The 21,455-nt window shown below is 43.8% G+C and overlaps 2 protein-coding genes across 12 annotated transcripts; one reads left to right on the forward strand and one right to left on the reverse strand.

The window, feature by feature from the left end:
- Positions 1 to 2,334: 2,334 nt before the first annotated feature.
- Positions 2,335 to 13,660, reverse strand: bcas1 (brain enriched myelin associated protein 1). 11 transcript variants are annotated; one of them, XM_028410328.1, is made up of 16 exons: positions 13,584 to 13,660; positions 13,439 to 13,495; positions 13,252 to 13,345; positions 12,498 to 12,850; positions 8,582 to 8,758; positions 7,811 to 7,864; positions 7,589 to 7,627; positions 7,248 to 7,463; positions 5,631 to 5,690; positions 5,512 to 5,553; positions 5,337 to 5,402; positions 5,079 to 5,117; positions 4,202 to 4,324; positions 4,033 to 4,113; positions 3,558 to 3,794; positions 2,335 to 3,101 (listed from the first exon to the last, which is right to left on the reverse strand). In XM_028410328.1, the coding sequence occupies exons 2-16, from the start codon at positions 13,475 to 13,477 to the stop codon at positions 3,021 to 3,023; spliced, it is 1,701 nt and encodes a 566-aa protein (XP_028266129.1). In that variant the 5' UTR covers positions 13,478 to 13,495; positions 13,584 to 13,660; the 3' UTR covers positions 2,335 to 3,020. The 11 variants fall into 11 exon arrangements, with proteins under 11 accessions (XP_028266129.1, XP_028266127.1, XP_028266126.1 ...); XM_028410326.1 differs by having other exon boundaries at positions 4,202 to 4,321; positions 12,468 to 12,850; XM_028410325.1 differs by having other exon boundaries at positions 12,468 to 12,850.
- A 1,377-nt stretch (positions 13,661 to 15,037) lies between these two features.
- pfdn4 (prefoldin subunit 4) lies at positions 15,038 to 17,125 on the forward strand. Its single transcript, XM_028410153.1, has 4 exons — positions 15,038 to 15,113; positions 15,543 to 15,650; positions 16,047 to 16,187; positions 16,797 to 17,125. The coding sequence occupies exons 1-4, from the start codon at positions 15,087 to 15,089 to the stop codon at positions 16,926 to 16,928; spliced, it is 408 nt and encodes a 135-aa protein (XP_028265954.1). The 5' UTR covers positions 15,038 to 15,086; the 3' UTR covers positions 16,929 to 17,125.
- The last annotated feature ends 4,330 nt before the right edge of the window (positions 17,126 to 21,455 follow it).

Here is a 21,455-nt window from a genome sequence, read left to right on the forward strand (position 1 = left end):
CACCCCCTCTGAGCTCAGTGCGTCCACACAGTCACACGCATTGTCCTGGGATGAACTGCGGAAACATGGTGGCCGAGCCTCCTGCACTGTGTACAGTCATGACTTTATTGAACACGTATGTAAGAACTGCGTCTATTCCAGTGTTTGTGCAGACTTCAGGCAGACGTTGAGTTTTTTGTTTGCTTTTTGAATTGTGTAGAAAAGCTGTCCGTGTGCATGTAGGGGCATGCAGCTGTTATCGCCGTCATGCCAAGACGCCTAAATGTGAGAAAGGCTGAGTACGTTTCCACACAAAGACAAATAAAACAGGATTTAGGGGGATCTTTGTATTTTAAGATCTTTAAAAAACTCTGCCGTCTTCTTCCATCAGCTTTGAGTGGTGACAAAAAACAAGCGAACCTACTGAAACAATCCTCGTGGGGTTAACAGGAGAGACGTCTGAAAGGGTTCACGCAGCACCTCCGCACGTTTCCTCCTTACCAATTACTTTGATGCACAGTTTAAAATGATCACACCTATTACAGACAGTAACACAGGAAGAGTGTGCGCCTCATTGATAACAAAGGAGCAGTGTGAGTTATGCCTTCAGGGGCTGCAGCTCATCACTTAATGGTGGGTGAGGAGTGGGGCCTCAGACATTCCTATTTAATACACATCCTTCCAGAGCGAGCGCACGGCGCCATCAATCACAGAAATGACTTCATAAACGTGACAGACGATGTGACAGCTCCTCTCACCTGAAACCAGTCCTGTTTTATGTTTTTATTTAAATCCATTGTTATTTTGTCACAACACTTTTTACAAATTATGATGGGGAGGTGGCCTCAGTGCCCCACGAAGATCTTTGTTCGTCCCTCTAGGGACACCATATTTTCCAATGTAGGGGAGGAGAGCTCAAGTCAGGCTCACTCCCTACTCCCTGTTCCCATATGGGGAGTTCAGTGTAGGGCTCCACATAGTGGACTCACTGTTTCAGACTCTACCTCTGTCATTTTCTGTCGCTGTTAATGACGTCATTGCTGTCGCAAATTACACGAGCCGACCTCTGCCAGCTGAACATCTACATTGTTAGCAATTAAAATTTGTGCCGTTATAGCTCACTAAACATTTTATGGCAAAACATTAATGCTACAGTCTTTAAACCATCATTATATAAGACAGAGATTATATAAGATGGTCTGCGCAATGCATGATGGGACATATCGCTAAAGGTAGTGACCGTAGGATGGACGCTACTTTTCAAGCTGCATTGTGGGATACACTGACGGCCCTTAGAACCCGGACAGCACTACAAAATGGCGGAGGCTCTACATAGTGATCAGGGAGTGATTTCGAACACAGCCGTTGTCTCCTTAAACTGGCTGCAATTCACCTAGAGGGCGCTGTGAGATAAGGCCTCAATAATCAGGAGTTAATGGAGCTAAACAGCTAAAATCTCTTTACAAAAAAAGAATTTATGTACGGTAGTTTTTAGCTTATACAGTATTGAATATTATATATCAGAACGTTTGATTGATCCTAAGGTTATTAAGATTAAGATTAAGATTGACTTTATTAAACCCTGTGGGGAGTCTTACCATAACATGCTAGCATTCTGCTAATGAATGCTAAGCAGTAAATTTAGATGATGACTCCAGGCGGCAGGCGGAGTCTTCCTTCAATCTTACAACCACCCCCTGTGGACTTTTTGTGGTAGGACACCATTAGAAAACCTCAAAGAAATCTGTGTGTCTGAATTTATATCATTTATAAACTAGCCTTCTGCTGATTGGTCAGTTTGGATTATGACAGGTGATCCTAGCAGCTTAATGGTTATATCTTTATATATAAGGGCTTTGCTGCTGCTTGATGCATCCTTACTCTTTTTCTATTCCAGTTAAATTCAGGCAATAAAGCCACTTGGTTAGGGTTCAAACTTTCTGTCAAGTTAAATTGTCCTGTGCGTGTGTGTGTGTGTGTGTGTGTGTGTGTGTGTGATTGGTACCCAATCTTAACTACACATTTGAAATGCAGTGTACAGACACAGCCACAGGTAGGCGCCAGATACCCTGTTTTCACATCAAATATATAGCATCTATTTGTGAGGATGGGCTGAATATTCAGATTCATTTCACTCTGTAAAACTGGTGTTATATCAGTCCTTAAAGGTATTTCTTAATATAAATACTGCACATAAACATAACGAATATTTGTGTGACTCACATGCCACACCTTACTTAGCAGCTCTTTGTGTGTCATAATGATTGATGTCTTGTTTTTGACTCAGATTTTCTTGGTTTGTTGCAGCACTCATTGTTACACACAATCACAGAAAAACAGAGCCGACAACAGGTGAACGTCTTTATTGCCTTTTAGGTAGCTGAAGTTACACATACACGCATACACATAGGCACGCAAAAGCATTAATTGCACATATGCTAAAAACAGGACCGACTGACAGCATGAGACCAACTTCAGTTAAATGACACAGTGAACCACACGGACACATGTGCACAGCGACGCCTCGGACGTGTGTGTTAACATGAATATTTACAATCAGTTCCCCTCAGAACAGTAAGATTGTGATTTCCCATACAGTCTGTGTTTCTATATTACATAGAGTTAGGTCTGTCAGTGCTTTCTGCTCTATAAACATGCTCCTGTCAGCTGTTGATTAAGTACAATGTTCATTTTAGCTCCTGCGTTGCCACAACTGCACAAAACCTCTGCTATGAACTGAAAAACAGCCAGTGACACTTTAAATCCAAAAAGCAAAGCTGCTTATATAGTGCATACGTGTTAGTTAGCAAAAACAGAGAGAAGTCCCCAGAAAAGTCTAATTTCACTGTGCTTGGACAAAAATATACAACAGGCCATCGAAGAAGGCTTCAGACCTGTCTCTCAGTTCCTTCCTCCATCCAGCGAGCTTTTCTTTTAAACGTCTAAACACAACAACTGTAGTTAAAGTGATGAGAGACATAAAGATTGAGTAAGAGGAAGACGGAGGACAGAGGGGCTTGTCTGTACAGAGAGGGTCGCTTTCATTTGGCTTTCTCAGCTGCAGCAGCTGCGATCGCCGGCTCTGTCTGGACACCGGCGTCTGTGGAGTGGCGCTTCTGACCCTGCAATTCAAAAAAAAAAAAAAAAAAAGAGGAGGAGGAGGGTGAGTCTGTCAGAGTCTGGCCATGGTTATGTGTTACTACAAGTACAAATAAACAAAACACAGTCACACTGGATGCTGTCCTCTGTTGGCTGTATGGCTGCTGCCATCTAGTGGAGGCAATGTGACAAATGCAGCCTCTACAGGCCTCTACTGACAGAAGGCCTCTGGCTAACATCAGCAACTTTCTGTCTTAACTTAAACTTAATGGTGGTGATGTCATAGTCATGTGACCATGCTGCGGCTGGTTATCTGGTTGTGTTTAGACCACAAACATCATGAAAAGTGTCCATCAGTGAGACGTCCCTGCAGAGTAACGTGTCTGAGAATCATACGTTTGTTTATTTTATAAACATTATTTAAAAATCCATTAAAATGCTTCTATATTAAACATTGCTGCTTCACGTCAGTGTCATACCAGATTTTTGAAGAACAGCTGGATGGAGTTCCTCTTCTCCAGCCGTTTGGGCAGGTTGGCTGCGTCGTCTGCAGCTTGGGAAGCCGCCGCCGCTGGTTTGCTGTCTGCCGCCACCTCTGTGGATTTGGCTGCAGCTTTGGTCTCCTCTTTGGCTTTCACCGCTGGAGCGGCCTCTGCTGCTGCTGCGGCGGCTGCTGCTGCGGGTGGAGCCGGGGTCGCCTTCTTGGCCTCAGCAGCCTTGAATGGAAAACTCTGATTATTCCAGTTCTAGGTGATGATTCCAGATCATGCACACAGATGGCTTACTGCATGTGCAGATAGAGGCGTTGGAGGTGCTGCTGTTAGGATACAGGTTGTGAGGGATGTCACACATGCTCTGATGTGTTGTTATAGTTTTCTAATATCTCACAGATGTGACTGGTGGAAGCACCCTGGTTATAATGTCTATTCACAGGAGGAATGTTGCTGTATTTACCAGTCCAGTAGTTTTCCTGAGGAGCCGAACTCCACTTGTGGAGGCTGCTTGGACTTTTGTGGTCATGTGATCTAACAATACCTCAAATTCACATGAATCTGTTACTCTCTCGAATCTGATACAGTCATATCATCACAGTTCACACCCAGAGGGTCTTAAGGGGTCTTACTTTGGGCTTGAAGATGGAAAGGAAGGAGGATTTCGTGGCTGGCTTCTTCTCTTCCTGAACAGGTGGCGGTGGTTCTGGTTTTGCAGCAGCCTCCAGTGTGCCAGACTTTGAGGGATCCACCTTCTTTCATCAAAACAGCACACACACACACACACACACACACACACACCATGAGATATTTACAAATCAAAGGCATGAACGTCATGAGGCCGACAGTGAGAGCAGAAGGTGAAAGGAGGTGAGGTGAAAGCATCAGAAGAGGTGAAAGAAGTCCCTGTAAGGAGGCCACACCGCCATGCACAGAAGAAAACAGGAAGTTTATGAATTTTTCTGCTTTAAGTAAATGTACAGACATCTTGGGAAATATGTACATTTATTTTTACAAGATTTGAAGATTGACACCAGCCACATCTTTCCATCGCTTTGCTAAGTTAGCTTAGCTTGCAGGGACTTAGCTGTTAGCCTATAGCTCAACCGAAGCTGTCTGAAGTGTGGAGTTTTGGACAGGCCAAGGATAGCCGTGCCTCCCTCATTATGCAAAGTTAGCCATTTCCTTGCTGTGGCTAAAATTAGTAATAATGATTAAAAAAAACCTTGATCAGAAACAAATCAGATGCCCATTAAAATCAATGGACTAAGGATCCACAGCTAGTCTGCTAAAGGGGCGGGGCAGAGGAGGAGACCATGTGACACAGATACAGGAAGCAGGAAGTGACTGCTAAGTGATGGCGGTGTGCAGGGAAAGACAGAAACCGACTCAACAACTGTGAAGAGAAAATCTGACTGTAATGATGGACGTGAGTCAATCACTGTTTTTGTCTAATTTATGGGAACAAAAAGAAAATATTTCCCAAAATGTTGGCCTCCTCTGATTTACCTCACTTTCTGTCTCTGGCTGTGGTGCTTTTTCCACGGTCTGCAGGAAAGGAAAAGCTTTTTATTTCACTATTACTGTGTATCAGAAATCTGTGGTAATGGAAAAAAATCAGATCATAACGTTCACGCAAATGTCAAATTTAACACATGCTAACAGGTTATTGAGCTAATTGTGTTTGTACATATGTAGAAACATTATTTCAGAGGCGCCTGCAGAGTGAGGAGAGTTAATATTCCCGAGCACCTCCTGCTCATTTACCTGTGCGTCTACAACTGTGTGCGCCTCCTCCGCTGCCGCCTCCTGAGCTTCAACCTTATTTTCAATCTGAGCACATGAATGAGAACATGTCAGGAGTAAATGGTGATAATCTGAATTCCCCTCCCTGTAAAAAGATGAACCCTCATCACCGAGAGCCAGCCGTCCTTTCATTTACCTGCACCTCTACAACAGGAGCCGGCTCCTCCGCTGGTGTCTCCTGCAGAGTAAAACTGCTGTGTTATTTCATTCATGCTCTGTGGCACATTCATGTTCCCTGCAGGTTCTCCGGTTTACCTGCACTTCTACAGGCTGTACCACTACTTCTACAGCTGGCGGTGGCACCTCCTTGATTGTCTGCGGGACAGTGAATTCTTATGTTTAGTTAAAGCCATGAAGGGAAACATCGTCTAACACTGTTAATCATAAAAAGGCTTAAAATGTTAGCAAGGCGCGGCACTGTCCCGACTGAGATGGTTAATAATATGGTTTAAATGCTTCAGACAGGTCAGAGGAGAGGATCTCTACATGGTGGTGTCTGTGCGAAAACCAAACCCAGGCGGTGCTGTGATGGATTAGACATTGAACCTTCCCCATTATAGGAGGCTGCCTCATTTGTGGCATTTACATGTTGTTGCTATGGAAACCACTGGTATTCTTCCAGTTTGTGTGAGTGTGTAACACGCTAGCACCATGCTAACTCTGCTAGCCAGCTTATTGTTTGTAACATTAATACACAGTGCTAATCCAGTACAGTCCATCACTGCTCTGCACCAGCTCAGGTCGGGATTTGAAGTCACCACAGGGTGTGTTGAGCTCTTTGGTGGACCTTCGGTGAGATGATGGCAGGCCGCATCAGGCCTGAGGGGGTGCACTCATTTTACACACGTATGACACCACCTACTGTTGTGGGTGTGTTATTGGCATGTAAAGTCTAGACCCTGAATATGAGACGACCTGATTGTATTTAGAAGAAAAATCATTGTCTCTTTTATTCAGTACTGGAAGCTCACTGAGAGACCAACCTATCAGCACCTGAAGTGGTTGTTAAGGATCCATGTGATGTAGGTTTTATCATCAGAAGGTCAAACAGTGTCTCTGCTCAGACTGGTTTGCACCAAATGAGCATGTTACATTAAAAAAAAGTCAGATCTATGTGGTTGAGCATGGCTGAGAACTGCAGTTCCTCATGTGGCCACTTAAGGCAGGCCCCAGAAGTAAGTCAGTCCTCAAAGACCTCCATGTTAATTCAGACTCAGAACTCTGGTTGAGTCTGTGTCCATCTCTATTTACGGTGTACACTGCAGCGACATATTGGACAGACATGGCGGCACATCGTCACATTTTTGTGGCCAGGATGTGTTTGTGCTGCAAGAAAGGAAACCTCAACCAAAGGTGTCTGCTTAAAGCACAGTGACTGTCGCTGCTACGTTAAGAGTTATTAGATCACAACAATGATGGTGCACGGCTTAAAGCGTAGATTACGTAGGTGTCCTAAATCTGACACTGCAGGCAAACTGAATGGACAGATAGTACAGTTTGTATGAGGATTTCCTCTAAGCTAAAGCTAAGCTAATTGCCTCATGTTATGGTTTATGCACCAACATGTGAGTGGCATCGATCTTCTCATCTGACTCTCAGCGAAGTGAAGCCACTCACAAAAAAAGATTTTTTATGAAACTATGAAGTGCACATTACGAGTTTCTGCCTCCTCTCGTTCAGTTAGTAAGTGCTTGAGGCCGCGGTTTGAGAGTGCGATCATGTACTGTACCACTGCTGCGGCCGTGGCTCCACCCGCTGAAGCACCTTTCCCTCTGGATGTCTTGACTCCTAGCAGTAACTCCAATTCACATACAGCATATTTCACACTACGTCCGAGCTACAGTTTAACTTATCCACAGTTCATTTATTTACCTTTGGGCGGAAGAGTTTGCTCAGAGCATCTTTGGCTGACTTTCCTTTGGAGGACTCGGCTTCCTTTGCAGCAGCTTTGGGTTCCTCTTTCGGTGCCGGCTTCACGGGCTTGGCAGCTGCTTCTGCTTTGGTTTCCAGTTTGGGAGGCTCTGGAGGAGGCGGCGGTGGGACGGACATTCCTTTAGGAGCTGCAGGAGGTTCGAAGGCTGGTGCAGCCTATTGAAAGAAAGACAGCGGACGTTAATATAATGTTAAACAAACTTTATGGGTCAGGATTTAATCATTTTTATGCAAAAGCTGGCAAATCAACTGCTATGCAAATAAAACATTAAGGGGCTCACAGGGCTCGTGGCTGCTGCAGGCTGGGCCTCCTTCAGGGGCTATGTTGCAACACAAAAATGAAGCAATTAAGTGAAGCAAAGAAAAAGCTCATGTATACGTCCTGGAAGTCATTTAGAACAGAAACGCTTCCACTAATTAACTCCCGACACTGTTGAATAACAGTGATAGAAGCCGACGTGTAGTGTTAATGAGCAGCGTTAACGTCAGGGGGGTTTGTTCACCTGATCTTTCGTGGCATCGGGAGTTTCCTTTTTGGATGTTTTTGTGGTAGTCACCTGTGCAAGAAAGAGGAATTCAAACAGTTATTTTTTTAAAAACCAAGAAGACAACATGGACTGTGTAGCATCGTTGTGCATTCAGGGTCAGACTGTGCCCATGACAGGAACAGAAAAATAATGATTTCAATGAAACAGAAGCCTTTTTATGAATGCAGACATTGGGCTTTATGCTAAGCTAACTGAGGCGTACTGAGGCCCCCTGACAGAGCACATACAGTACATGCACTGTCATTGTGACGGCCATTGTGCTCCGGAGATGGCGTAGGCCTGCCCTCGCTCTATCTTCACAAATCTCCGACTTCCAAGTGCACAGGCCTCCCTTGTGAGCTCACGCTATGGGATGAACAATAGGCCGCCACATTCCCGCATGTTCAAAGACTTGATTAGCATGAGGCTAGGCCAATGGTAACTCTTTAAAACGGCATCAGGCCAAAAGACAGCATGATGAAGAGGAAACACAATGGCTGCTTGTTGTAGGTTTTCCATCTGGAACTGTCATCCGGGCAGATTCTGCTATGGATAGCTTTTCACACAAACGCACGTCCAGTTAGAATCTGAGTCAAAACAGCTGATTTTCTGTTATTTAAGCAGCTGTTTATCTTCAGAAACAAGACCAGATCTGTTTATTAAATCACTTTGTCTAATTTCCCCACTGGTGGATCAACAAAGAGACAAGTGAATAAAAATATAAAGACCCCTCTGAGCTTCTCTTACCAGGGTTTTGAAGAAGTTCATAACTGGATTCTCTTCGCTCCTGTCTTCCGCAGGCTGACAGTCTCCACTCTCAGTTTCAGGAACTTTGTCTTCCTCTGTCCTGGAGGACTCTGGAGTCGCGCTTTCTGGCTCCGCTAACGATTCTTCAGATTCCTGATTCTTTGGGTTAGCTGTCTCCTATATACACCATCACAGAGAATTTGCCTTTGAGAATTATGTTAGAGGAGCGGCGCAGCAGCAAGTGTCTTAAAGCGCAGCATTGAGATGGGAGCACAATTCCAACCATGCCTCTGCCTACTCGGGGCATTGTCAACAATCAGCCTTTTATTAATGTGTGTGTCCCACCCCTCACTCATTGATATTCAACAATGTGTGAGAGTTATGCCTGAGAAATGTCAGAAAAGCCTAAAAAAGCCAAAAAACTGAGAAAAAGTTTTTTTTTCTTTTGGATTTGAATCCATCAATATGCCTGAAAGATGCTGGGACATCATCTTTGACAATCTCTATCTTCAGATATCTCTGTAAATAGACAAGTCTAGACTGTGGTCTAGACTGGATACAAAGAGATGTTTTTGTCCGATTTGCAGTCTCTGAGATTCTAAGATTGTACTCCACTGCTCAATAGTTTATGAAGCTTTGAGGATTGTCTGTATTTCTGCATAAATCTGACCTGAAAGTAGAAAAAGAGAAGCAGATCAGACGAATGAGATGTCATTTATTTATTCCGGAAAAGGATCCATGATGTGTGTGAGTAATGTAAATATGTGAAGCTCTGCTTTCAGTGTCTGCTGTGAGCTCCTTGTGCAGCAATAACAGCAGCTGTAGGTTTCCAGTAACTGCCGAGCAGTCGTCCACAGCAGCTTGGAGGAGTTTGAGTCCATTCCTCAGCACAGAGCAGCTTCTCAGCTGCTTGTTTCAGATCCTTCCACAAAATTTAAGTTGGATTGAGGTCCGGACTTTGACTTCCAAACATGAACTTCGTTCTTCTTGAACCGTTCTTTTGTGTGTTTGTGGTCGTCGTCTTGCTGCACTTTCTCCTGAGATTCCTTTAAAATTTACTGGAAGTCATTGTTCCATCAGTTAAGACAGCAAAACAGGTCCAAGGCATACTACCACCGCCATGCTTCACAGATGCAATAGCACACTATGGTCGGTCAGTGTTCTCCTGATGATGAGTCCATGACCAATGTGAGAGAGGCCTTTAGCTGCTTGGAGGGTTCTCTGTGACTTCGCAGACTAAACAGCTCCAGTTTTTGGAGTGAACCTTGTTCCATAGACCGCTCCTGGTGAGGGTAACAGCGGAGGAAGCATCGTGTCTGGATTCTTCGAACACATTTTCCATCAAACAAGTCAAATTACAAACACACTTTTTGAGACAGTTGTTTCACAGAGCACCATCCACACCATTAACTCGGTTTTTATTTACTATTTACACAGCTTTTGTGGGAATTGTGTTTGCACAAGTGTGTCATAATTCATTTTATGTAATTTTGCATCTTTGATCGTTATTATTATTTGTCACTAACACAACACAGTGCAAATGATTTATTAACTAAATAATAAGACAAAGAAAAAAGGCAAGCATTTTTTTTACATTTTATTGGAAAATGTCAGTATATTACAAAGTCAGCTTCTTTTGATGATATATATAAAAACACTGTGCATTATTATAAAAGATCATTTTGCGCTGCAGCTTATTATCATGAATATCAAACACATGAGGCAGATTAAAACACATAAAGAGTTCTGTTACTGCTGTGTCCCCCTTGGATCCACGTGGATGGAGACGGTGATACTGTGGCCCAGGGACGATACCGCCACTTCAGCCAGCATGCAGCTGGATTCCTTAACAGCTGAGAGACAGGCTGACTGCAGCCTGATGAGCAGAGCCTCCATGTTTGACCTTTTAGGTGAGTCCATGTGTGAATCACTCCCTGCTTCCTCTTCTGCTGCCTCCTCTTCCTCCTCCTCTGCTTCTGAAGGATCTTCAGCTTCTTCTCTGATGATGTCTTCCACGATGGCCTCGAGGACGGCCTGTGCAGGCTCCTCTGCGGCAGATAAAACTTCACTTTGACGATCTGCTTCCTGCTTGATCGCTTTATTTTCACTCAGCTGGGGTGTTTGGGTTTTCAGTTGCTGCTCAGAGTCCTCCACAGCCTGTTTAGAGACGATAGCAGAATCGAAGGATTCCAAGACTTGAGCGTCTTCAGCTGCAGAAAGGTTCTCCTGTGGTGGCACTTCCTCAACGACTTCCTGCTTCTCTGAAAGAGCTTCAACAGCAGATTCCAGAGTGTTCTCCATCTCAGTGGTTCCTGGGAGGGAAAGTCTGGCTTCCTGTTTTCCAGAGAGAGGCACAAAAACTGTTGCAACAATGAGCTCTTCTTCCAGAGGCGTTTCGGTATCTGCTGCCTCCTCCAGAGGAGCAGCAGATAAGGCTTCAAACTCTTGACAAAGGGCCTCCAGTGCCGCCTCTGGTATTTCCTCAGCATGGACTTCTGCGGTGGTGTGTCTAATTTCTTGTATCATATCTCTAACCTGTGCATTCACCTGTAGCTGAACAGACTCAGGATGGGCTTCGTCTTCAGGTAGTTCCTCGATGGTGCTAAGTTCAAACGGAGTCTCCACAACAATGGTTTCGACCTCTGAGCTGAATTTTTCTTGCTCGTTTATTCCAGCAGAAACATCAGCAGCTACCTCCTCCTGGGCAGAATCCGCATTAAACAGAGTTCTAGTCTCTTGTTTGTAGCTTTGCGGTGTTGGATTTGGCTCCTTGTGAACTATCGCAGAGACCGTTTCGGTCTTTCTGTCTTCAGTTATTACTTCATCTGAGGGGATCACAGCAGCAAAGTCTGCCTCAATGCAGTCTGCCACCACTTTGGGGAGACTGAACGTGAACTCCTCCTGTGGTTCCTCCTGTGGTTCCTCCTGTGGTTCCTCAGTCTCAGAGTTGTCTGTGGCCTCCACCCGCTCTGCTCTGAACACTGTGTTCTCGTACATGCTGTCCTCCATGATGAGCGCCTCTTCGATGATGATCCCAGCTTCACTGTCTCCAGTTTGTGTTGAAACATCTGCCTCCAGTTTTTTGTCAGTTTGTGTCGATGTTTCAGGTTTGTGACGTGGATCTGGGACTTCTTGCTCAGGGATGATGGCGGCAGCAGCTTTGTCTCCAACTGAATCCTTTATTATGAGAGCGGATATTAATGTTTAGATAAAAAAAAAACACCGTGTTGGTTTCTGGGACACTTATGATGAGACACTGAGACATAAAAACAGCATTTCTACATGTCTGTGTAGCAAAGACTGGAGATATATGTAATAATGGCTTCATTTTTTCTATGTTGAGTGCCTGACATGCAAATTAACAAGTTAAAAAAGACCAGTGGAACCAAAAACTGCACTTCTTTGTGTGGCCACTGGAGGCATTTAAAAGCCAAGAAGTTTGGATGAAGGTGCAGAAGAGCTCTGCACCTTTTTTTGCTCCATGGTTTATTTTTCTGGTGCCTCAGTCACTAAATTATTCATCTATTTGTTGTGTTTGTGTGTGTTTGGTTTTTATTCATAGCTAAATGTGAACGATCATATTAGGAAAATTGTTGCATGAATTAATTTGTCAACATTAGAATGATCAGGCGTTTGTAGGCAGGCAGGTTGATGGAAGAAATCAGAGCAGCGATTAAAAGTTGAACATTTTTTTCAACAAATCCCGTGATAAGAGCTGAAACCAACACAACATCAGCAAACAGTGCTGGACTAACAAACGGCTGCTGCTTTAACTTTAAGCCGTTTAAAATCAGATGAACCAGGATGTATTATTATGTGTATATTCTTGGTTGGTTCAGCTCTCCTGATGGGTTTTGTGGACCGTGAACTTGTGTTGTGCACTCACCTGTGGTGGGTCAGAGGGAGGAAGACTTACATCTGCCTGATCTTCACTTCTCTCTTCTTCTTTCTCTTTCTCTTCCACGTTCTTCACGTCAGCTTTAGCTTCTGCTTTCTTTTTGAACACTTTGCCAAAGAGATGTGTTTTTTCTTCTTTGCTCTTCTTGGCCTCCGCCTTCTTGATGGGGATGCTGGGGCTGTTGGCGGTGGTGCTGATGGGACTGCTGGTGTTGGAGGTGTTGGAGGTGATGGCGGCGGTGTCCTTAGGGACTTCAGAACTAACAGTAGCGGTCAGACAGTCTGATTTGATGACCACAAAATCAGTGGATTCAGTCATAATGACCAAAGAATGAGGCTCGCCGTTTTGTTGGACGGTGGTTTCAGTTTTCACTGTGACAAAAAGGGACAAACATGTGACGCTTAGCGAGGTAAAGACAAGAAAAACTGATAATACCTAAAATACATTCTGACTTCTGCATCTTATTGAACCTAAATACAACATAATGGTGCTTTTAACTCTTAAACAAACTCCCACGGTATTTTGAGTGACACAAACTGCACCTGCACCGTGACTGGTCAAACAGTCATACATGTCGGAGGCTACGCCTATCATTTACACTGGGAGGCCATCTGGGAGTCACATTGTGTTTACAGAAGGTGACAAGAGTCCAAAGAACTATAATCCATCATGGACATAGATCAGCTGACTGATAGCTTGTCAGATACAGCGAGGCGTCTTCATCTTGTGCCTGTTCATTTATTCTGAAATTAAAAATGCTTGTGTCACTCACCGTCCATCTTCCGCTCATCAAACCCGTTGAGTGTGGTGTGTGCAGAGATGCCGTTCACCTGGCCGTTTCCATGCTTCTCAGGGATCTGCTCATTCTGAGAGGACAGTGAGATGCTCATCATAAAGAAAAGTTTGAAAGATGCTGAGACAGATCAATAAGAAGCAGCTTCAGTGTGCATCAGTGTTACCTTGTTTGGCTCTTTGCTCTTTGAATGCTCGTTCCCCATATTTTTTCCACTTTGATTCTGATTCAAACAAAGACAAATGTTCATTATATTTCACATCTTTTACCTAATTTTTCACAGAAGTCTTCAGAACTCCGTCAAATCTTACCTCTGCGAGTCCAGAAAGTGATGTTCTCCTTAAGAAACACTGTGCTGTGTGTCAGAGAGATGGAGGCGCTGCTCCTGCCTGGCTGTGTACACAGACTATTGTTACAGGCTGTTATATGTGTGCTTCAAAGATGGGCGGGACTTTTTTTAAAGTAATCAATAGGATTTTCTGTTCCACAGTGCCGGCCATCCACACAGCTTTAAAAAAAAGGCTTCTTGTGGTTTCTGTAGGTGAAGCACATGATTAGCTCATGATTGATTGACTTTGTGGGTCCCTGAAAACGCCCCCTGACAAAATCTTAATGAGGTTACGCTCCTTATCAAGAGGGCTGTGATGAAGCTGCAATGTTAAATGTGGCACTGAAGCAACAGGATGTGTGTTAAGGATATTAGCCTGGCACACGTCCACACAACACACACACACAACAAAAATAAGATGACATGTTTGCACCGACGAGCCTGTTATTTTGATTAAAAAAAACAATCCTGCTGTTTTGTTTTGATATTAATGGACTAAAGGCCGCTTGAAGTGCAGAGTATCTGCTCTGTTATCACAGTTAATCAATACACACACACAGAGCTCTGTAATGAAATCATCTCTCATTAAAGGCTTCCACACGGTCATGTTTAGATGCCCTGAAGGGTCCGTCAATGATCTAAAGCACACTCAAAGGCTTTTTTCTTCTATTTGTTCTTAATGCAAATCAACCAAAGCATCAGCTGTGCAGTATTTATTGAATTTATTATGACGAGACTTGGAATCCATCAGCACAATGTCCTGATTGTAGCCTATAGCCTGCACACCGAGGTGGGAGTTGGATTCCCCTGTGCGGATCGCGCTCTTATGACCTCGGCCGAACTCTTCGTGGTGGACCAACGCACAGCGGCCTATACATTTTTATGCTTCATTACAACAACAACAAAACATTCATTCATCTCAGGTCAAAACAATGTGGCTTGCAGCCCAGATGCACACTTGTTTGACAGTACGATGTGACACACTTAAGACTCGTCAAAGTTGGATTAACAGTGCTCTTGTTACGCAGATGTAATCTGTAAATATTTGAACTTGGGTGCAGTACTGTTTGCCATCGAAATATTTACAGAGCAGGCAGTTCCGGTTATTATAATAACTTGTTTGGCATATTTTCCAAGTATGTCTGGATACTTCATGAGATAACTAATGATTATAATAATACACACACAATCAGCTGAATTATTGTTTAGGGTGGAAATGATTCAACTTTGTACATTTATGAGTGCTTAACTGTGAATATAATAATGAAATTAATGATAATAATAATACAGAATAAACTTGTTGTCTTATTTACATTGTTTACTGTACAAAAAAGTGAGGAAAAGTCAGAGGGTTAAAGTTTTTTTAGACAAAACAAAAATAAGTTTTAAACTTAAAAAAAGTACTGTTACAAAACCCCGCCAGGGGGCGATGTGGCAGTAGTTTCCTGATCAGCACCACTTTCTGTGAACACACGAAGAAGCCAAGATGGCAGCCCCCAAGAAAGGAGCTGTAGTAAGTACATTTTTTAGAAGTACTGCTCTGTTTTGGAAATATCTCATGGCTGTTTTATGGAGAGATGAAAATTAAAAAAACAAGTCGATGTGTGTGTGTGCGTGAAAAGAAGCCATAGCTACTCCTGTCCGTGAGATTATTAAGTCGTGGGCACACCCTCGTGCAGCTACCGGTGTTAGCTAGCCAGCTAGTAAAGCTAAGTGGAAGCATTAGCTCGTTTCGCCCTGCGAGTACGAGAACGTGTTAACAGCATGAAAATAGTAGCAAGGTTCATCAAATGGCAGAGAGCGGACAGGCGCCGGACAACTAGCTTGTGGCTAACGTGTAGCCTGTGTTAGCATTCGTTAGCCGCCTCTCTCATTCGTGTTTGATGCTAGTAAACGAGCATGGTTTGAAGTGTCACGTCTAACTGGTTTATGTTGTCTGCAGGCGGTTGAAGACGTGCACGTCACTTTTGAAGATCAGCAGAAGATCAATAAATTCGCTCGGAACACGAATCGGATGACGGAGCTGAAAAATGAGATAGAGGCAAAGAAGGTGAGCAGTAAGCGGGTTGTAACGGTACTGTCACACAGCCAGGCGCCCGGTGTGTGTCAGATCAACGGGAGGTGTCACCTGCGACCTGCAGTAAGCTTTATACACAAGGTGTGTCCCCATTGATATAATGGGATGGGGCTGCAGTGTGTTGTCTTTAGTGCCTAATAAACATGAGTGTGTTTTGGCCAGCCGTGCAGTGTGAGGATGATAAAATGTCATAAATGTGTTGGATGTGGCTCTCCTGCTCTCCTGCTGTCACACTCGGTCCCTCGCAATACACTTTGATGAGGATTAAAATGATCACTGTCGAACAGCACTGAGTGACTCCACAGCTGCTTTTTGATCCGTTAACATCCCTCGTTGATACTCTGATTGTCTCCTAATGGCTCCTCACAGAAAACACTGCAGGACCTGCAGGACGCCAGCGATGACCTCATGATGTTAGATGACGACTCTCTGTTGATTCCTTATCAAATTGGTGATGTGTTCCTGAGTCACACCCAGGAGGAAACGCAGGAGATGCTGGAGGCTGCAAAGGTGAGTGTATTGTTTTCACACTCACACACATTTGACACTTCTCAGGGGACACCTTTTGTTATGTTATCAAGTCTTTAATTAAAAAAACATGGGGGAAGATCTAAAAGCTGCAGAATGCTTACATTAAACCCACCTTCGTTTTTTGGTGGGTGGAATGCATCAGTTCTTCTGTTTATAGACGTTGCTCAGAAGTTATATGAATCTTTTTATGAAACTTCCAGGAAACATGTAGATGAGTGTTTCCTAAACAAGTAGTTGCTCCATAGCTGCTGAAGCACACAGGGCAGATTACAGATGTTCAGATTAGACCTCGCCTCCTCTCTGCTGCTTATATGATGCCTCTGTGTTTCTATCAGATTATTTTACACAGAGCTCAGGCCTGAGCTGATTGCATCACGTGTGTTCTACACACACTGGAAGACAAATGTGTAGAAAACAGCCGACTCGTCGTATCTGCTGATTGTGATTTAGTGCACCTTCAGATCCACGTATTATCATTTTAGGTTATTTGTTTCTGCAGTAAACATCTTCTGTTACTGATTATGTTATTGGAACTGCTGCATTAAGATGACAGTGGCCGTCGTGTAACTGATGTGTTCCTGTCTCCAGGGATCACTGGAGCGGGAGGTCAAAGGTCTGGAGGACAAAGTGTCGGCGATACAGCAGGTGCTGGGTGATCTGAAGGTCCAGCTCTACGCCAAGTTTGGTAACAACATTAACCTGGAGCCGGATGAAAGCTGAGCAGTGAAATGGACTTTGACAGCTGCTCCGACACAGACTTTCTTCTCCTGTTCCACGTCTGCCAAACTAAACATGAATGGTTCACTGTAGGTTCGTAGCTTCTCTTTCCTCACAGATATGTTGTCTGCATTTTAGTTTTGGGAAACAAAGACAGCCGATAAGGTAAATAAATGCACATGATCTCTGGTATATTTAAAGTGGTCCCGTCATGATTTTTTTTACTCTGATCAACCGTGTAACAGTTCATATTTAAGTTTTAATTAAAGTGTCACCATCACAAAGGCAGCACAGAGTGAGGACTGTCTGTACATGTTGTAAGTCACATGATGCATCTGCATCAGTAGGTAACGACTCTGCAGTCATGTGGTACATTGATCACAAAGTCTGATCACCTCACTGCCCATCTGCCTCCAGCATTCCTCCTCCCTCTTCCTCCAGAGCCTGCCTCTTCCACCATTCGACGGACGGCTTGCTTCTTGCTTTGCTCGTCCAGGCCTAGAGCAGAAAGTAAATGCCATGCTGGGAAGCCCCTGCACTCGTATCTCTACAGGGGACCACCACCCCTGCCAGCCCTCGTCTCCACAGTCTTGGGCTGGAGATTGATACCTTGAGGCCTTCCTCTCATGGGCCTCCTCACACATGCGGTCTGAAGGATGCTAAGGCCTTCAGCAGAGGGTGTCCATTCTTACAGCTGGGTGAAGGAGTGAAGTCCTTCTCCATGCTGTTTCAAACAATGCCGACTTTCAGTCATTAGAAATAATTATCTGATGAGAGAAAAACATTCATGCAGCATAATCGCTGATTAAACAGTGAATTAACGAGTGCTGTGTAACACACTGATTAAAAGTTCCGTGTGTAAAAGTAACACTTTGTGCAGACCCTACAAAATAAAAGCCTTAGTATCCTACAGAAAAAAGTCATAATGCAAATCACTTCCATCTGAGACTGTTCAATATGCCTAGAAAACAAATATACATTGTGGCTGTTCAGAAAGTTCACTAAGTTTTTTTTATTTTTTAATAGGATTTTAATCTCAAAGCAATTTAACAACCCAGGCATCAAATTAAACGGCTGCTGGAGCAGCTAAAAGATTTTATTTGTGGTGTCCTCACTTCACTTTTAATTCTTCATATATACAGCACTGCTGGACAATTCCACAAATATCAACAATGCACAAACCTCATTAAATCGTGCCCTCCAGTGTGGCCTGCACCAGCTCAGAAAATGTATGTTCAAGAAAACTGTTACAGCAAAACACCGGGGGAGGATCAAGATCTCAATTAACACGTTTCTCCTCCCTGTAGGCTTTTCCCTGCTGCACGTTCATAGCTATGATTAAGAGGAGCTCCACACACACACAGTGTTTGTTAAAGATCCGGCTCGAAGGAGCACACATGGAAATGACTGCATTATTTCCCCTGTTGACTTGATTAACTCCTCTCTTTATCTGTTTATTTCAGCCAGCCCTCTGTTTCTTTGATGACACACTCTGTTGATTTTTATGACCTTTGCAGCCGCTTTGACAGGTTCTAAATGGCCATAATTTCATGCTGAAGAGCCCTGAAGAAAAACATTGTCAAAGGTAGCAGCTGTATTTTTCCAAATTTGTATTTATGAGTGTTTTTTCTACCATAAAGCAGAAGTGATAATCCCAGGATAATCTGATTTTTGTCTGAGCTCACAGAGCAGGAACAGGCCAGTGGGTGTCTCTGTCTCCTCAGTAAATTCACAGGGAAATCAAAGAGCTTTATGAGACTTCATTGGATGCGACTGCACATTACAAATATTGGAGAAATATGTCAAACATGTTCACGCTGTGGCTCCTGCAGGGGAGTTATGAATGAGACGCAGGGAGAACATATTCCAGAGGAGTGGACAGGCTGTGATTTCCGGTTGAGGTTAAAAAATGTCACAGACACCAGAACAATTAACGACAATCAAAAAGTCATCAGTGTAGCTTTCAGCCGTTAGCCTGGCACCCCATCATTTCTCTGTTCCGGGCAGAGGTGTGTGTGTGTGTGTTGGCCTAAATGTCAGGAGAGTCAGCCCAGACGGAGTGAAAAATGCTCTGCAGCCGCAGCCATTCTTCATCTCTTACAGTTGCTGTGTGTCAGCCGGCTTTCATTCGTTACAGAGAACAGAGGAGGCGCTCCCCTCAGCAGCACCGTGCAGCCTGCTACCTGTCAGATATCATGCAGCTCAATGTGCATTTTTACTAAATTAAAAACCCTGCAGTGAATTCTTTCTTTCTTTTTCAGTGTTAGACCTTCTCCTGCCTCCGTGGCAGATCGTTCTTGTTCAGCTTGATGTACATCCTCCAGATTAGCTGTTTTCACTTGGACATGCAGATTAGAGTTAGTAGTCAAAGGTCAGGACATGTTGTCCCAACTTAAGAGGCCAAGGGTCAAAGGTTACAGTCAGGGGTGTTTTCTTCTTGCTCAGGAACACCGTGTGTCCCATGTGATGTGGTCTGCAGAGGGCTGTTCTTCTGGGAGGTCACACCAAAGGTTGTTAAATGAAAACGGTCAAGTTTGCGGAGGACTTACTCTTTATTGAGATGCACTGCTCCTGGTGTCCTTGTTGCCTAGCAACCGGAAGCTGATATTTACACTCAAAAGTTTGCTCTTTGGCTGTTTAGAGTTCAATGAACTCTGGGACATGCTGGGCTGCACAGGATCCACCTGATCCGGATCCAGTCTCAGCACACTGTGGTGACAGTCTGACTGTGGGGGTTCATGTTTGAACAGGGACTTGCTGTGTTTACTGATGGTTTTCTGGTGTTGATGAGCAGACACAGATGATATTATGAACCAGAAATACATTATTTTTATGTGACTCACATGTCCTTTTTAGAACGGACATATTGTTTTTCCAGATGTTTTCAGTGTCTTGTTGCTGCCTAACTCCTTTTGAAGATATTTAAAATGATGATTAAGGCTTAAATTATTAGTTATTTTCAGAATCTGTGCTGCAGTCAGCCCTGTGCTGGTCTGACTCTGAGTGATGGGATGTGAGAGTCCTTCCCACTGACAGCTGCAGCTCAGCTCTCACTTTGAGAGACTGTCAAGAAGAAGAAGAAGAAAAGAGCCTGAGAAACTCAGAGCAAGACAACGTGTGAGCGACGGTGAGCCGCACAGCCCGGGATGCAACTAATGTCAGAGATCATTAAGGAAGCAGCGGCCATGATAAGGTCTGCGTTTTAGGATGAATTAATTAGCAGGCAGCGGATTGGTCTCCGTCACTTCTTGCAGACACTGGGATATCTGCTGCCATTCATTACATCTTCTGTCAAGTTGATCAGTTCGATTCTACTGCAGCATGAATCATCTGTATGAAGGCGACTCTGTGTGTGATCAGTGAAGGAATCAGGACAAATGAGCGTCCCAGAACGTCCAACCGTTTATTTAAAGACTTGTTTATCTCTCATTTGCTGAATTAGGAATGAAAGTGTGCATCACTGTTTTTGTCTGGAATCCCTGAAAAGTGCACATGTAAGTTTCCATCAGTTATCTTCTGTAATCTGAAGCGCCTGGTATGCAGAGAGTATTACTTCAGAAATGCATTTCCATATCCTCCTCGGAACAATACAGCAAATAACTTACCATATGAAAGACAGAAGAATGGCTCCAAACATTTCAATGAATATCATTACCAAGGAATGTGTGTGTGTGTGTGAGACCTTGGAGACGGTGACACGTCCAAGCTGTTCCCAGACACTTTGAAATGCACAAAAAGCTGCTGTTTACATGTGATTGGTAATTTTCAAGGATTTGTATGTTAAGGAAACGGTGAACATGCTGGAAACAAACGGTAAATCAAACCTTTGCATGATTGAGTGAAGGTCAGGCCGAGACATCACTCCAGTGTTTAACACTTTCAGCAGAATAAAGCAGATGGATGAGTGCACGTTGCAGGTTATTATCTGCTGGAATACACGGATATTACTCCTCACATAGAAATGATGAAATAAACTTTCCTGTGCCTCAATGGATGAGCTCATACATTGGATATAATTATATATATATTCAATGTATGACCATGAGCTCATCCAATATGGTTCAGAGTTTATGAGGCAGCAACCTGTGATGGGCTGTGTGAAGATAAATATTATATTAAGGCTTGAAATTTAAGGCATATAAGGTTGTGTACGTGCAAGCTACCTGCTGATGGCTCCTGGTCATGGTCACATGGTCAGGTTAATGCCATGAATGGGACATATGATGTATTGCAGACATACGTCATTAAGTGACGTTTGCTTAAACGGAACATATGAGCGAATTGCCCGATGTCAGGTTGACACAGCTGCAAACAGTCTGACTAAGAACCAGCAGGCAGGCTGGGGATGGTGGAGGCACACACAATGAGTTAGGGGTCTAAGGTTTGAGTCCCCCTGACACCACAAGCTGTTTTGTTTTTCACCCATGGTTAAGTTTTATTTGGGAAATAATGACCTCCTGTTATGTTTTCTTGATGAGGACTGGCCGGCTAAAATCATACATCAGGCACTATGGCACGTAAGTACACATG

This window comes from Parambassis ranga, chromosome 7 (assembly GCF_900634625.1).
Source record: "Parambassis ranga chromosome 7, fParRan2.1, whole genome shotgun sequence".
Lineage (NCBI taxonomy): Eukaryota > Metazoa > Chordata > Actinopteri > Ambassidae > Parambassis > Parambassis ranga.